This window comes from Trichechus manatus, unplaced genomic scaffold, assembly GCF_000243295.1.
Source record: "Trichechus manatus latirostris isolate Lorelei unplaced genomic scaffold, TriManLat1.0 scaffold00048, whole genome shotgun sequence".
In the NCBI taxonomy this organism is placed as follows: domain Eukaryota; kingdom Metazoa; phylum Chordata; class Mammalia; order Sirenia; family Trichechidae; genus Trichechus; species Trichechus manatus.
The window spans coordinates 8,481,646-8,499,303 of record NW_004443984.1 but is presented as its reverse complement, the minus strand read 5'-3'; the positions used below and the strand labels follow the sequence as shown (position 1 = coordinate 8,499,303).

Here is a 17,658-nt window from a genome sequence, read left to right as displayed (position 1 = left end):
GGTCTCAGCGTCCACAAGCCAGCATTTCCATTTCCCTAGGCAGCCTCTAGCTACTTGGAGCTATCCCCCAAGGTTCCAATTGTTTTGTTGGTTTTGTGCCGGGCTTTGAACTGGATCGAACCCCTGCTGAGAATTTGCATTTCTAACAAGTTCCCAGGCAATGCTAATGCTGCTGGTTAGGGACCAGTTCTGAGATCCACTAGTACAGCCCAAACCAAACTCACTGCCATGGAGTTGATTCCAACTCATACCGACCCTGTAGGGTTTCCAAGGCTGTAAATCTTTACAGAAGCAGTCTGGACTGCCACATCTTTCTCCTACGGAGCTGCTGGTGGTTTTGAAATACCGACCTTTCAGTTAGCAGTGGAACGCTTTACCCACTGCACCACCAGGGCTCCTACTAGTAGAGCAGCGGTTCTCAAAATCTATTATACTTAAGAATCACCTGGGGATCTTGTTAAAATGTAGATTCTGATTCAGTATATCTAGGCTGGAAAGGCAAATTCTCAGCAGGGGTTCTTACCAAACAAACCAGTTCAAAGCCCTGGTATTGTGATTATAAAATTGCATAGCTTTTGAATGGTCTGCTCTAGCCCTGTTTTCCCTATGGTTGATGTTGTTGTTAGCTGCTGGTGAGTTGATTCCGACTCATGGTGACCCACATTTGCAGAGTAGAACTGCTGCATAGAGTTTTCAAGGCTATGACCTTTCAGAAGCAGATCACCAGGCCTGTCTTCCAAGGCACCTCTGGGTGGGTTTGAATCGCCAACCTTTTGGCTAGTAGTCAAGCATTCAACCATTTGTGTCATCCAGGGACCTATATCTCTGCCATATGCCCTGTTATTTTTCTTGTGCAAGGTTTTTTGGGGCTCCATATACTGTGTTACAGCAAAAATGCCTGTACATGCCAATCACTTGGAACGCTATGTGTCATTTAGCAAGCACTCAATCAATGTTAGCTCTTGCAATTATTGTGCAAGGTCTCCCGAGAGTGGCCTTGGTCCCATCCAATCCCAAATTCTGCTCTTGTTCCCTTGAAAAAAGGGAAAAATGCAAGACAGATTAAGAAAGTGACAGATGCATTACAAATGGCCTTCATCTGGCAAGATCAATCAGTAGAAGCAGACCAATCAATAACCTGCTGGTAATCACCGTTAGTGAGACAGGCAGCCATAAACCCCCTACTTAACAGCCACTGCCGTGAGATGAGCTCAGAGGACTTTCTGGAGGCCACACAGTTAACCAGTGACTGTGCAGGTCTAAAACCCAGGCTCACTCGTCTCTCTGGGCTTTTGGGCAGCTTAGCTGTAAGGAGACAAGAACTTCCAAGGACAGGGTAAGACTGAGGAGGGCAGCACGGAGGGCAGTGGTGTGGTGTGCTGGTAAATGCTTAGCAACTGGCTCTCCAGGGGGAATACAGGATTTGCAGTGTTCACGGGTAAATACAGGACGCACTGCAAACTGGCCATGGGATGTTGCTGAGGTAGAGTTGGGAAGAAATGTGCACAGCTGGCTCCAAGCTGGTGGGCTCCAGCACAGCCTGCCTGCATGGCAGCGAGCCAGCTAGGAAGCGACCTGGACTTGGAAAGGGGACCTGGAGAAGAGTTTCCACACTGAACCAGCTCTGGGACCTCGAGCCATTTTCCACCCTTTCTCAAAAGTGGGGACAGGATTCCTCCCTCCCAGAGGTGGCTGTTCTCTGTGCCTCACGTGGGGATGGCTGTGCAATAAACTTGAGTTTCCTTTCTCCCTAGCTTGTCCTTTACACTGTCCCTTCCTGGAAGGAGACCCCTCAGGCAGGCCATATCTAGGGGACGCCTTAACAATTCTGTGGCTCTAAAACTCAGACGTGTACACACGTGAGACCTTCAAATAGGGTTCAGCAGTTCAAGCCACCCGCTGGCAAGGCCCCTGGGAAAATCGATATGTTTACAGAATGTCATTGTTTACACCCTTCACAAGAGCTTCATACACTGCAGGCGACTGGCACTCTTTGATCAAAGTTCAGATAGTAGATGCTGAGAAATCCCTATATACTTAATATTAGCATTTGCCTTTAGGGAGAGCAGGTGTTCTGTGCTGGTAAATTCCCAGCACTCTGAGATAAGGAGATGTGTGTTGAACACTAGGATTTTTCACATTTTCAATCCTTACTGTTTTACTGTTTTGGTGAACTCCTAACCACTCGTGCCTAAGTCCTCTGTGGATACTGGAGCGACTGTTGTTTTAACTGACTCGAATGTTCCACTGTGACTCAAACCCTCAGAGGCACACGGAGGAGCTCTATTTTCCACCTCCACAGCCCCGGGTCCTGCTGCTCGCAGAATGACAACTGAAGTAGGCTGGAAAAGCTCAGGCTTGAAGGGGGAGAGACAAGAAGAATGTTTTGGGTTTCGTCTCAGCTAGAGAAATGAGATCAGAGGATGGAGGTCATTCCCAAACAGCCTTTAGTGTGGAAGGTTTTAGAAAGGAATGGAAAGTTCTCAGGCCCCCAGAGAAGCAACGGAAGGATGTCTGGTTTATGGCTCTGAATTCAGTCCTTGCTGGGGGCTAGCCTGGAACTACTCTGCAGTCTGGCAGGGCTATCCTAGAACCTCATTGTGAAGAGCACCTTTCAGAAAGAAAACTAAATTTCCAGATAGCAGAGATCAGCAAGGCACTCTTTGTTCCACGGTGGAATGAATCAAATTGGTTTAGTGCTGGAGAGCTGGGCTGGCATCACCAATAACAAAGGAATAGTCCCAATGACTACATTAATATGTTATGCTCATATGTTGTATGTCAGTTTACAAGATGAAATCTCCTTTGCCTCATTTCATCCCCTTGCCATCCCATGGGCAGGCCAGGCAAAGAGCATCTTATCCAGGACACCAGGCTTCCAGGGATCCATATCCATTGGTGTCCAGTTGATTCTGACTCATAGCAACCCTATAGGGCAGAGTAGAACTGCCTCATAGAGTTTCCAAGGCTGTAAATATTTACGGAAATAAGCCCCCATAACTTTCTGTGGAGTGGCTAGTGGGTTTGAATGGCCAACCTTTTGGTAAGCAGTTGAGTGATTAACCACTGTACCGCCAGGGCTCCTCCAGGGGTCCATAGACTTCTTTAAATATTAGGCATATTGTTTTATATGTTTGTTGCTGTTGTTGTTAGGTGCCCTGGAGACTGTTCTGACTCATAGTGACCCTACGTACAACAGAACGAAACACTGCCTGTTCCTACACCATCCTCACAATCATTGCTATGTTTGAACCCATTGTTGCAGCCACTGTGTCAGTCCATCTCGTTGAGGGTTTTCCTCTTTTGTGCTGACCTTCTATGTTATCAAGCATGATGGCCTTCTCCAGAGACTGGTCCCTCCTGATAACATGTCCGAAGTACATAAGCCTATTTCTTATGAGAGACATTCCATAGACTTTAACATGTTCTCAAAGGACTCTGTGACTTAACAAAAGTTAAGAACCACTATCCCTCTTGAGGCAGGGACCACATCTCATTTATCTCTGTGTCCTGGCACACAGTAGGTGTTTATTAACTGATTGAATGAGCAAAGGCCCATTTTACAGGGAAGGAAACCAAGGCTCAGAGAGGTGGGTAATGTGACTTGCCCAAGGTCATACAGCTAGTGGCAGAGCTGTCTTCTGACTCCAAGCCCAGTGCTCACACCACTCCCGGCTGCGCCCTCTGCCAAAGTCCTCCCCACCCTGGGAGTTGTGGAGCTGGGAGGCAGGGAAGGCCTTTCCATTCTTGCTTTGAAGAGCACAACCAAAGAAATGCTGACAAGATGCCCAGGGATAGAATCTGGTAGGTTCGCTGGGATCGCTGTGCTCAGGGCTCCTGTGTCTTGTCTGCCACTCTTGAGATAGACAGACAGCATCATGGCCAATGGGGGCGTGGGGTTTGAGGGACTACTGGGGCCCCTCTCCAGCTGAGAACTGGGTAGCTGAAGTGAACCAAATTACTGCTGCACAAACAGTATCTCCCTCGACCTTCTGGCCTCAGAGCAGAAAAACAGTGCCAGATGGTGCCAATGCAGGCTGCTGATCTCTGTAACAACTCACTCAGCACCACTCACCCTGATGTCAACTTCTCTGGGGACCGAAAGGGCATCTGGCACCCAGCAGGACACCAGGCTCTCTCGCCCTCATCCTCAGTCCTTTGCATGGGCTCTTCCTCTGCCTGGGATGCCCACCCACCATTAGACTCTCCTCCCCTGACTTCTCCTGACCCCCAGCTCCCCATGCCCTGCTTCTTTTTCTCAACACTTAGCAATGAGATTGCTAACTGCTTCCTAGTTGCTGTCCCCAACCAGCCTGGAAACACAGAGACGGAGTCGTTCACTTGTATCTTCCAAAGGGGCCCCGCACACACTTGCCTGCTGGAGGAATGGAGGAAGAAAAAAGACTAGAGGTCTAGTTCTTCCTGAAAGAGGTAGCACATGAGCCAAACTCTAACACATAGGCAGAATTTGGCTGGTTGGAAAGTAGAGAAGAAGAGAGAAGTTGGAGGCCCAGTATAAAAGTAGCCTAGACAAACGCCCCAGGGGAAGGAGCAAGGCTTAGCTTGCATCTTGGGTGATGGCGGGAAGACCCCGAAGCCAGAGGGGAGAGGCACGTCTACTGATTCCTCTGTGATCCTGGGGCCAGCCTAGGACAAGACTGGATACCAACATCTGATGAACTGGAAAGAAGGAACTGGAAGGCAATCACCTCACGGACCTCAAGCCCCCAGGACCCCCAGGGGGCAGCCTTTGGCAGATGCTCAGCGAGCCCAGAGACAGCCTGACATACAGAAAGCCTCGCAGTTCTGACTCCCCGTCACACCTTCAGGACGTTTCCACGGAGGTGGTTAAGAGCAGCGCTTCAGTGAGCCAAGTCTGAGTTCAATTCCCAACTCCTCTGTCACTTAGGAGCCTTGAGGCCTTGAGCGCCTCACTTAACCTCCTGGCCGGGAAAAGGGAGATGATGACAGAATCCACACCTCACATTTATTAAGCGCTTACTGTATGCCAGGCTCGATGAGCATGGTGTTTGAGAGATTGGAAATGCCCAGTCAACGTGGACTATTATTATTATGATCACAGAGTCTGCCCGGGTAAATGCCATGTGACAGAAAAGCAGCCTGGCCTAGGGGAAGAGACTAGCTCCAGGGTCACTTACTAGCTGTGTGCCCTTAACTTTATCTCCCTGAGTCTCAGTTTTTCCATTTGTGAATCAGGGATAACAACCATACCTACTTCCTAGGGTTGTTTTGAGGATTTGATGAACTAAAACCCACTGCCATCAAGTCGATTCCGACTCATGACGACCCCAAGCGTGCCAGAGTAGAACTGCACTCTATAGGATTTTCAAAAGCTGTAATCTTTCAGAAGTGGATTACCAGGGCTTTCTTCTGTGGCACCACTGGGTAGATCTGAACCGCCAACCTTTTGGTTAGTAGCCAAGAACAAACCGTTTGCACCACTCAGGGACCTGATTTGATGAACAACTGGGCCCTATATCCTGAAGCCCCATGGCTGTCCTAGCCTCTCTGGCAGCTGTGCTCAAGGTACCTGCAGCTCGGCAGCCGTCACTTTGTGGTAGATGAGCTCCTCATCCCGGCGCTTCTCCTGGGGGATGGTGATATTGGCCAGCGCTGTCTCAAAGTCCAGGATCTGTTGCATCTGAGGTCGGATCCTGTCCTCGTCCCCCCCGCCCAGCAGCTTCCCCAGCTGGACCATGTAGTTCAGGTATCCAGTCAGCACCTGTGGGACCCAGAACCCTCAAACGGTCAGTAGCTGCCACCTACTGCTGCCCAGTGCAGGGAGGGAGCCCAGGAAACCTGCTTGGAAAAAAATGCTTTTGGCACTTCACCTCTTCACTGACTCCCTAGCTCTCAGGATAAAGCCCAAACGCCTTCCTTCTCGAGGCCCACAGGTCCCATGCAGGTTGATCTCTGTGGTCCCATCCCACATGCTCTCCCTGTCACACATCCCAGGAAAGCCAGCAACGGGGCCAGCCATCTCTCAGTTCTTGGAACACAACAAGCCTTTTCTGAACTGTCTTCTGCCACTGTGCCCCGAATCTGAATTAGGCCTTGTGTTAAACTTTCTCAGCTCACCCTTCACTTAGCACAATCTGCAATCACACATTTAATTGGGTAGTTAGCTAGCTAATATCTGTCTCCCCTACTAGACTTCCCACACTGTGGGGCAGGGACCATGTGAGCCTTGTTCACCACTATGTCAGGCACTTAGTAAGTGCTTGCTCAACACAAGTGGGTGGAAAAAATGAATGGATGGATGATCAACCACAGGCAAGGTCCCTGGGGATATCATGAGATGCAGGCCAAGGGGAGGGAAGGGCGTGGGCTTTGGAGGGAGTGGATGGGGATGTGAATCCCAGCCCCACCACTTCCTTGCTGTGTGACCTGGGGGAGGTCACTCAGTGTCTCTGAGCCTTATTCCCTCCCCTGTAAAAGGCAAGGTCAAAATCATACTCATTTGACAGATGAGGTGAATGAAGCTCAGAGAAGTTAAGCATCTGCAGGGTTACTGGGAGGGTTAGAGGTGACGTACATAAAACGTTTAGTACCCACACAGGGTGGTGGCTGTTTCGCTGCCTCTCTTTAGACTGGGGAAAAATGGTATCTGTCCCCTGCCGTTTGTGCCCATGCTGCCTGAACGTGACGCAACCAGCCTGGGAGGATCCCTACCCTCCCAGGTACTGTCGCTCATCAAGTGACACTTCTGTGCTCCTCCTTTAGAGACCGCGGAAGGTATGGTGGGAGTAGGCACTGAGGGGGGTGAAACCTTGTGGGTGGCGGGCTGGGCTTGGGAGCTCGCTCTCTGAAGAGGCATACCCACCTTCTCGTTTTCGGTTTTGTTCAGGTAATAGTCTCTTGAGGGTAAGCCCAGGCCTGATTGGTCCACCTGGAGAGAAAGGCTGGCGTGAGACGGAATATCTGGAGCACGCGCACACACTCTGCACAGCCTCCACCCACCCCGGGGACCGGCAGGCACGTGGCGTCAGAGGATCTGTCAGCAGGAGCACGAGCTGGTAGCTGGGGTCACCCCTGGGGTGGGTCACTCGGGGATGGGACAGACAGACTTGGGGCTGCATTCCTGCCCATACACGTGGTCAGCTGCAGGTATTCTGGGCTGTTCTGAATGGCTGGACAGAGCCACCCTCCTCGTTAAATGCCTCCTAGCCTTGTCACAGAACCTCAATCTCCCCAAACACCTCCCAAGACGGTGCAGTGGTTAAGAGCCACTCAAGCTCTGTAATCTTGGTCAAGTTACCTAGCCTTTCTGATCCTCAGGTTCCTCATCTGGAGAAGAGGGGAATAACACCTAACCTGCAGAGCTGGAATGAGGAGCCAAGGAGATACTGCTGGTAAAAGGCTTGTACCAGATGGGAAGGGAGGCAATTCCCAGTAGCTACTACTTGAGCCCTAGGGGCCCCCGGGGAAGGTGTTATTAGAGCTCTTTTGATTAACGTGCAAAGTGCAGCTCAGAGAGGTTGAGGCATTTGCCAAGGCCACATGGTAAGTGTCATGGATTGAACTGTGTCCCCCCAAAATATTTGTCAACTTGGCTAGGTCATGATTCCCCGTATTGTATGATTGTGTAATCTGATGTGACTTCCTTATGTGTTGTAAACTCTATCACTAGAAGAGGTTATACTGATGACAGTTACAAGATTGGATAGTGTCTTAAGCCAATCTGTTTTGAGATATAAAAGAGAGAAGTGAGCAGAGACACATGGGAACCTCACACCACCAAGAAAGCAAGTACTGGGAGCAGAGTGTGTCCTGTGGACCTGAGGTTCCTGTGCAGAAAAGCTACCAGACCAAGGGAAGACTGATGGTTGGACCTTCCTCAAGAGCCAACAGAGAGAGGAAGCCTTCTCCTGGAGTCAGCACCCTGAATTTGGACTTGTAGCCTACTAGACCGTGAGAGAATAAACTTCTCTTTGTTAAAGTCATCCACTTGTGGTATTTCTGTTAGAGCAGCACTAGATGACTAAGACAGTGAGTGAGTGGCAGAGACGGGCTGGGAGCTCAGCCTTCGTGACTCCTAGCCTAGGTTTCTCACTTCTGCATCTGGGGGTGGGGCAGACCAGTGCTGAGCTCCCCTGGGAGCACTGGTCCTCAGTCTTGGGCAGGCTCGGCAGGAAGAGATGGACTCACAACCATGCCGAGCAAAGCCACAAAGGCCAGAGGCTCAGGTGAAGGGATCAAGAGGTGCCTCTAACCATGTCCAGGAGCTGACATCACTCCTGGGACCCATGGTGACCCATTAGAACCCTGACGACACTTGTGGCTTCCTTTCATAACTTCTTGGTTATAAAAATCTCATAGTTGGGAGCTTCCAGAAACAGCCCAGGCTCAGAAACCCAGGAGCCTGCCACCCAGGGCAAGGCTCCCCCAACCCCAGTGCTTGCTGAACTCCAAATGGGTCATGGGGTCATGCTCTCCCTTCCCAGGCCAGCTCACCTGGATCACGTTGCTGTTGGAGTTCTTGGAGTCAGCGCTGACGTAGACAGAGAAGAAGGGAGAGGTTCGGTAGTGGGCTGTGACCACCTGCAGAGTGTCTTGGAAGTTGTCCTTGTCCCAGGGACCTGTGATGTTCCAGCCCCCGAGCTGTGGGGATGGGGAGGGAATGGGGAGGCGACGAGGTGAGGGAGGCCTCAGAGACCCAAGTGCGAATTCTGGCTTTGCAGCTGATTTGTCATCTGACCTCTCTGGGTTTCAGGAGCCTCAAGACTAACAAAAGGGATGGTCTTCATTAGGGGTTTCTAACCAGAGAGCCAGGGAACCCTTGGTGGGGAGCAAAGACTTATCCAAGCCAAGCAAACCATGAATCTATGTGGTGGCTGCTCCCCATGGGTGGGGGAGCTGGGGACAGGGATGGGAAGGAGACTTCCCCCGTGAACTGTTCACTCTTTGAATATTGATCCACATGATCGTAATACCTATTAAAACATAAATGCAATTTTGCCTATCAAAGAAAAAGACTCCATACTTTAAAAAAGGTTGAGCACCTATAGTGTGCTTTGCCCTCCCTCACGCCATCAGTCCCTCACTGGCACGCTGGCACATGGAAACCTGTGCCAGACAAGAGGGATGGGTACAGCCCCAGGGCCTGCAGCTACCAACCCCTGTGCAATACTTGCTTTGAGCCGAGCTAGGAAGCAGGCCCCCGAGAGAGTGCTGGGCAGCCAGACCCCTTCTGTCTGTGCCAGGCGGCCTGGCCAGGCTTCTGCAGCGCCCCCTCAGAGTCTGCTTACAGCCAGCTGGGAGGTGCCCAGGAAGAAAGACTCCTTCCCCTGCTCAGGAGGAAGGAGAGGCCCACAAGGTCAATGGGGCATTCCTCCAGGGAGGGATCTATGCCTGGTCCAAGACTCTCTGACTGTCTTTCTAGAACACCCACACACACCCATCTATACACATAAACACACCCTAGAGGAAAGGGAAGCAGCAACATAGAGGAACATTTTCCCTGTAAATATGGCCCGTCCCCCACACAGATGCACAGACACACATACACATACATATGACAGATGTCCACAACAGATGCTGACACACATCTCCACCCAAATACACATACGGACATTCTCACCCAGAGATGCATAAACACAGACAGAGACACACACACACAACCTCAACACGTCAGCAGACAGGCCCCCCAGCTGAAGTCCAGCTGGGTGTGAGTTGGCTGGGCCCCAGTGGAACCTGACAGCTGGGGCAGAAGCCAGAGGGGCAGGCAGGTGGCTGGGCAGGAGGAAGCTGGGGACTCACCTTCTCAATCAGTTCCATCAGGGGCTTGGCCTTGAGCTCCTCGATCCTGGTTTCATTCATACATGCATGGTAGTATACCTGGGCCTTCCTCTCTGCCTCACTCACGCTAGCTGTGGAGTTCTCTGGAACGACAAGAGACAGCAGTTTGCCAGCCTCCCTCATTTGCCTGCAGGGTGGACTTGGGTGAGTCCTTCTTCTCAGAACCTCAGTGTTCTCAGCTGTAAAACAGTTATGGCCCTTGCCTGTCAGGAACTTGGTCACTGTGTGTAACTGAATGCCCCTGGGCAGAGTTGGCAAACTGGAGGCGCTTCCCAATTGTATTGTTGTTTTGTTGCTAGCTGTCCTCAATTTGGCCCCCAACTCATGGCGACCCCATGTACTATGAAACAAAACACTGCCTGGTCCTGTGCCAATCTCACGATCGGCTGTGGATCAGATCGTTGTGATCCATAAAGTTTTCATGGGCTGATTTTCAAAAGCAGATCACCAGGCCTTTCTTCCTAGTTCTTCTTAGTTGGAAATTCCACTGAAACCTGTTTGGCATTATAGTAATGCACAAGCCTCCACTGGAAGACATGTGATGGCTGCGCATGAGGTCTATTGGCCAGGGATCAAACCTGGGTCTCCTGCATGGAAGGCATGAGTTCTACGGCTGAACCACCACCGCTCTCTCCCTAATTTTAGCTGACTGCAAATAAGAAGAGTGGACCACATTTCTCCCTGCTGGTTTGTAGGCAAGCTCCTGGGTTGGCAGCACAGGCCCACCCACCAGTAGGACTGTCTGCTCCCCTCACCAGCCAACATGTGGCACAAACACCCTGCCTGGTGCATGGAATGGAAACCCTGGTGGTGTAGTGGTTAAGAGTTACAGCTACTAATCAAAAGGTTTGCAGTTCGAATCCACCAGGTACTTCTTGGAAAACGTATGGGGGCAGTTCTACTCTGTCCTGTAGGGTCGCTATGAGTCAGAATCCACTCAATGGCAACAGGTTTGGTTTTTTTTCTTGTTTGGTGCATGGAACAGAGAACTGTCTTGGTTTTCAAATTCCAGATGACCTTCCTTTGTCACAAAGACTGGAGTTGGATAGAAGCTTTAAAGGCCTTGTTCATTATGCATTTACTTTCTGTGTCCTCCTGAGAGGGGTTAGACACATTTATCAGACTTTCAGTGACTCGTAGGCCTGTTCTCCAGTCCCTTCCCAGCCCTGGCAAGCAGCATCCCACTAAGCAGATACCGCAGCGTGCAAGCACCATGCTGGCCGAGTCCTAGAAGCTCCTGCATGACTCCATGACCCATCAGAGGAGTGAGAAAAGGCCTCTGGAGGGAGGGCAGGAGGGCGGGCGGAAGTGGGGGGAGCTGGGGCTTCTCCCTGCTTTCAGTGAAGCAGAGCCTCAGAGAAAGGAAAGCGGGAGTTCCCTGCCCAGGATGGGAGAATGGAGAATTCCAGGGCAGCTGGTTTGCCTGTAAACTGGGCACACAGACTTTGTTTCTATGGCAACGCCTTTCTTGGGCGGGAAAGCACAAGACTCATTGCTCATTAGGCCTGGAAGCAGCATCTCTCATCCACATCTGGCTCTGGCCATGACCCTGAAATGCTAGGGCTAGCGCTGGGGGAGGCCACTCTGTGCTCTAGGCCTTGAGAGGCCCTGGCATTTCCTCCTCCAGTGCCCCAAGGCCACCGAGATAAGAGACTCAAAAAAAGGCCTCTGAAGGAACAGCTTGGTTGAGCCAATTACAGCAAGTCCTGAGGCATGGCCATACCCCTTTTCTTGACACCTGTTCCATCACCAAGAGGGAGAGGGAACTTGTCCTTCAAGCAGAGCCTCCCTCTCTCCTCCTCAGACAGGCCACCTCTGAGGTTCAAAATTCCTTCCTCTGAGCTCCCACAACCTGGGTGTCAGCTCCGCTTGTCTGCCAACAAATGTTCACTAAGTTCCTATTTTGTGGTGAAGGAGCCCTGGTGGCAAGATGGTTAAGTGCTTGGCTGCCAAGTGAAAGGTTGGCAGTTCAAACCTAACAGGGCAGAACTGTATCCTGGTGATCTGAAAGAACTGGCGATCTGCTCCCATAAAGATTATAGCCAAGAAAACCCTATGAGGAAGTTCTACTCTGTCACTTCTTGGCACACAACAACAACTCTGTGGTGGCTGCTGGCCTGGGTGTGGAGGACGCAGTGGGCAGGACACACACAGGCCCTGCCCTCACAGGGCTTCCAGCCCAGGGGGGAGACAGCCAGCAGGAAGACATCACAGGAGTATCCAATTACACACTGCGGTGGGGCTATGAAGAGAAAGTCCGGGAAGCCTTGAGAGGGGATGATAGGAGCCTCATCGACATTGGGTGGCGGAGACGGAAGCAGGCAAACCTGCCCAGAGGAAGCCACGTATGACCTCCCAGCTGAAGCTGAGTTCAGTGTGGAGGGGAAGTGGGGGCTGTGCTGCCTCACCCCTCTTCTGTGCCTCAATGGTCCCTCTATCCCATCAGTAGGCCCTCAGCAATGTTTGCTGAAACAACAGAACCCGGTGTCCACTCTGGGTGAGGAAGAACACCACACCCGGGGGATGAGAGGGTGATGAGGCCGGGTGCCTGCCAGTGACTTGCACAGGGAGGAAACAAGGCCAGTGGGGCAAGAAGGGTCAGGCACGGACAGGATGCCCATTCCCACCAGGAGTTAGTGTTAACAAACCCCCTCGTGTGTCTCACCTGTATTCCCACTGCTGATGCTGGCTGTGTGGGAGCCCTGGTAGAGGTTCAAGAGCCTCTCCCAACGTCCCACCCTGGTCCAGTGTTCATAGAACCCACGGGGACAGCCCACAGCACGCTCCCACTTCCACCTTCTTCCTCCACCATGGGGCACCTGCTACATTGTAGGCTCAGGAGGACACAAGTGGACACAAGATGGCCAGGTGGGAGGCTACTACAATAGACCAGGGGACTAAAATGGAGGCTTGAGCCAGGATGACAGCAGAGGAGGTGGTGAGAAGTGGTTAGAGCGTGAGACAGAGAGAGGAGTTGAGAATGATGCCAAGTTTCCTCGGCCTGAGCAAGGGGTTGCCATTAATGAGAGTGGAAGGCTGGGGGTGGGGGCAGGTTAGGGAAGGCGGAAGAGCAGTTCAGTCTGACATTTGAAATGTGAGATGTCTTATAGACTTCCAAGTGGAACCCAGGCCTGGGAGTTTATAGAGTTGTTGTCTTAAACTGTTTTCTGTTCAGACAGGCACTGGAGTCTATGAATTCCTTAAAATTTTCTTGTTGTTAGGTGCCATAGAGTTGATTTTCAACTCATAGCAACAGCATGTGACAGAGTAGAACTACCCCACAGGGTTTTCTAGGCTGTAATCTTTACGGGAGCAGATCGCCACGTATTACCCCCATGGAGCTGCTGGGTGGGTTCAAACCACCAGCCTTTCAGTTGCTAGCCGAGCACTTAACCAGTGCACCATTAGGGCTCCTTAAAATTGCCTACGAGGCTCTGTATCATGTATTATCAACAAGGGTGATATCATCCCCAAGGGGGAAACAATTGGCTCTTGGGGGCAAAAAAATCTTACCCTTTTTATGTATAAAGCACAGATATACATACAGTTCATGGATATACAGTATACCTATGGTAGTAAAATTACATGAAGGAGGTGATAATGAAAAGAGGTTGAGAAACGCTGCCCTGGATGATCTGGGCACTGCCACCTCCCAGCCTCACCTCTTGCTCATTTCTGTCTTGTTACCACCATTCCTGCCTCGCAGCCTCCTTGCTACTCCCTGAACATGCCAAGCACTCCTGCCCCAGGGCCACTCCGCTTACTGTTCCTCTAGCCTGGAACACACTTCCCCCCGTAGCCATATGGTCTGTTCTCTCCCTTAATTCAAGTTTCTGCTCAAATGTCACGGCCTCAGAAAGCCTTTCCCTTCTTGACCACTGTAGCTACAGCAGTCTCTTCCCTCTCCAGCCCCATATTCTACTTGATTTTTTTTTTTCCCAGGCCCTTACTCTCTGGCATGGATTGAATTGTGTCCCCCCAAAATATGTGTCGACCTGGCTAGGCTATAATTCCAAGTATAGTGTGAATGTCCACCATTTTGCTATCTGATGTGATTTTCCTATGTGTTGTGAATCTTAACCTCTATGATATTAATGAGGCAGGATTAGAGGTAGTTATGTTAATGAGGAAGGACTCAATCTACAAGATTAGGTTGTGTCTTAAGTCAATCTCTTTTGAGATGTAAAAGACAGAAGTGAGCGGAGAGACAGGGAGACCTCATACCACCAAGAAAGTAGTGCCAGGAGAATAGTGTGTCCTTTGGACCCGAGGTCCCTGTGCTGAGAAGCTCCTAGACCAGGGGAAGATTGATGACAAGGACCTTCCTCCAGAGCTGACAGAGAGAAAAAGCCTTCTCCTAGAGCTGGCAGCCCGAATTCGGACTTCAAGCCTTCTAAACTATGAGAGAATAAATTTCTCTTTGTTAAAGCCATCTGCTTGTGGTATTTCTGTTATAGCAGCATTAGATGACTAAGACATTCTCTAAAAAATTAGTTGCTGTGGAGTCAATTATGACTCATGGCAACCCCACGTGTGTCAGAGTAGAACTGTGCTCCATAGAGTTTTCAACAGCTGATTTTTCAGAAGTAGATCACCAGACCTTTCTTCTGAGGTGCCTCCATGTGCCTCCAATGTTTTGGTTAGCAGCTGAGCATTAACTGTTTGCACCATCCAGGGACTCCTCCTATTCTCCTCTACCATATTATTTACTCATTTACTTGTTTGTTGTCTTCCTCCTCTGCTGGACTATAAACTCCATGAGGAAAGATTGTCTTATTTCTTACACAATCGTTGAACCAGTAGTGTCTGGCACATAGAAAGTGCACAATATATAATTGTTGAGTGAATAAATGAATGATGAATGTATGAAGAAGTGTTCTGGGAGCCACACAGAGAAGTTACCACTTTGACCTGAGGGATGAGGCTTGGTTTCAAAGTAAAGTAAGTCCCAGGCAGTTTTTTGTCAGGAAAAGCTTCATTAAGACACCCCTACCTGGTGGCGCAATGGTTCAGCGCTTGGCTGCTAACCAAAAGGTTGGCTGTTGGATCCCATCCAGTGGCTCCACCTACATGGGAGAAAGACCTGGCGATCTACTCCTATAAAGATTACAGTCAAGAAAATCCTATGGGGCAGTTCTACTTGGTCACAAGGAGTTGCTGTGAGCCAGAAATAGACTCAATGGCACCCAGCAACAATTTGTGTTTACTCCCCAGAAGAAGGTTCCATGGGAGAAGGCCAGGAGGAAGCCAACAGCTAACAAGGTGGCTTCTGGGACTGTGACAGGGCACACATTCTGGAGATGAGCACCTTCAGGGCACCAGTGACATGGAAATAGTTTGGTAGCCCAGGGCCAGACCACAAGGCTTTCAACTGCCTAGGTACTTACTTCCAGTGGCACCAAGTTCCAGAAACTTCCTCAGCTTCACCAATGTCCCAGAGAGGAAAGACAACACACCATTTAATTGGCCTGCTTCTTCCTCTGGAAGTTTTCATGGGACAGCCCTCTACCACATCACTCCTCAGGGAGGAAACAAATGTCCCAGCAGGCAGAGCCGTGACTGAGGGCAGCTGCAGGGACAGGGATGAATGGGAATTCTGCAGCCTCCCTTGCTGCAATGGGACCTGCTGGACAGGAGCATCACGGAGCTCTGAACTCCACATCAGGGCAGGGCCAGTGTTTGTTTTAGATAAAACACTGACTCAGTTCAGACCGCCACAGGCCTCTGGAGCCCCATCCTGTGAGGGGAAAAGGGGGAGCTGATAAGGGAGGCACCTTTTCCTCCAGAAGAACAAAATAATGATAACATCATTACCATTTACTGGTGCCTACTGCAGGCGAGGCTCCGTGCTAAGATCTTCACAAAGGTACCTCTACTCATCACACCGATACCCCTAAGGGGGATATGATCATCCCATTTCACAGAGATGAAAAACAAGGCCCAGAGGGTGAAGGCACTTGCCTAGGAAGACAGAGCTAAGAAGTGGCATGGCTGGACTCTGGACCCAGGCATGCTTATGCCTCTGGGTAAAGGACTGCTTCCTCTGTGTGTGGGTGTGGCTGGGTGTGTGTGCATCTTGTCATAGCAATTTCAACAAGTGGACGTCATGATTATCACACCTAATTTACAAAGAAGAGGTTGGGCAAAGTTTACAAGGTCACTGAAACTAGTGGCAGAGGCCAGGACTGGAGCCTAAGCTTTTTCTGACAGGTTGGCTCAGGAAGTCACAAGTGGAGTGGTAACAGCCTAGCTGCTCCCTAAGAAGCCCTGGACATCCTTCCATCCTCCCTGGACATCACTCAATCAATCCATTTAATCACTCCACACACAAGGAAGGAGAGCCCACTGCTGGCAGACCGTAGTCTGGATAGGAAGTGTTCAAGATGCAGATCCTGCCCACAGAGGGTTTCTGAAATAAGCTGGGAGAGGAAACTAATAAAATTGGACAGAAAAGGCTGGAAAAACAGATCAAAACAAAAATCCAAGAGATGCCCCAGGGCGACACGATTAATTACCACATCACTGACATAGACAGATTTAATGCTTTTAGAATGATTTTGTCTTTTTCTCAGGGAGTTTGGTTTGAGGGTAGAAGGAAGGGAGAACACTACCTTTTCCTTTATGGAATCTGTGTTGCTTGAATTGTTACAACAAGCCTCAACTAATCTTATAGTGTAAAATATAGTAAAGTAAATTTGATAGGCACACAGAATGTAATTGTAGCTCAAGCCCAGAGAGATCCTTTGGTAACCATGGAAGGCATTAACAGAGGAAGAGGGTTTTGAGCTAAGTCTTGAAGGATTGGAAGAGGGCAGAGTTGTTGTTAGTTGCCTTTGTGTCAGTCCCCAACTCATGGTGACCTCATGCACAACAGAACAAAATGCTGCCCAGTCCTGCGTCATGGTTGGCTGTGAATTGTACCATTGTGACCCATAGGGTTTTCACTGGCTCATTTTTGGACGTAGATTGCCAGGCCTTTCTTCCTAGTCTGTCTCAGTGTGGACTCTCTGTTTAAACCTGTTCAACACACAGCAACACACAAATTTTCACTGACAAGTGGGTGGTGTCTGTGCATGAAGTGCACTGTCCAGGAATTGAATGCAGGTCTCCTGCATGGAAGGTGAGAATTCTACCACTGAACCACCAATGCCTCATGAGGGTAGAGTGGGCACTCTAAAAGCACAGAGGCTGGAAAGGCTAAGGCCAGGTTAAGTCTACAGGGCAATGGTCTGGCTATAGTTCCAGGGCCCCTTCCCCTAATGAAGGGAGGCCACACTCTTGTCTCCCAGAAGAACAGCCCAAGCTGGCTGCTTGGGTGAGTGGCAGAGTGTGAGTGGCAGAGCGTGAGTGTGAAGTGGCTGTGTCTCGCGTAGCTGAGGTCATCTCCCCCCACCCCCAGCCAGCTGGCTGCAAAGATACACCACAGTGGCACCTGGCCTAGTTCAGTCCACCTGCTCCAGATCTGCCTAGATTTCCTTTGAGGGGACTAGAAGGAACAAAGATTCACATCCAGAAAAGGGCTCGTCCAAGGTCATCCAGCAAGTGGCTGCCTGGCCAGCCAACACAGTCCTCACCGGCATTCCGAGTGTCCCCTCTCCTTCCTCTACCTTGAGAAGCCCGCCCCCAGGCTAGCTTAGAGCAGCCTGTGTACCCCTGGCTGTACCCGTCAGCTCTAGCTCCCTTCTGAGGCCTGTGGCCGCCCCCTTTGTCTCAGGGAAGCTGAAACCAGTCTGGCCTTAAGCCTAAGAATGTGCTGGCCCACATGCCTGCATTTCTGTCGCCCACTCACCTGTCTCCTGACCCTTAGGGGTTTCCAGGTATACAGGAGAGGGGCCATTT

At 50.5% G+C, this 17,658-nt stretch overlaps 1 protein-coding gene across 4 annotated transcripts in view; it reads right to left on the bottom strand.

Moving 5' to 3' along the window:
• Positions 1–17,658, bottom strand: part of ECE1 (endothelin converting enzyme 1) — a 140,633-nt gene that overhangs the window by 26,748 nt on the left and 96,227 nt on the right. For all 4 annotated transcript variants that reach the window (XM_023732126.1, XM_023732125.1, XM_004377159.2 and 1 more), the window contains 4 exons: positions 9,781–9,902; positions 8,476–8,622; positions 6,845–6,910; positions 5,552–5,743 (listed from right to left, as the gene is read on the bottom strand). In XM_023732126.1, the coding sequence (XP_023587894.1) occupies positions 5,552–5,743; positions 6,845–6,910; positions 8,476–8,622; positions 9,781–9,902 (527 nt within the window). The remainder of the gene's footprint in view (positions 1–5,551; positions 5,744–6,844; positions 6,911–8,475; positions 8,623–9,780; positions 9,903–17,658) is intronic.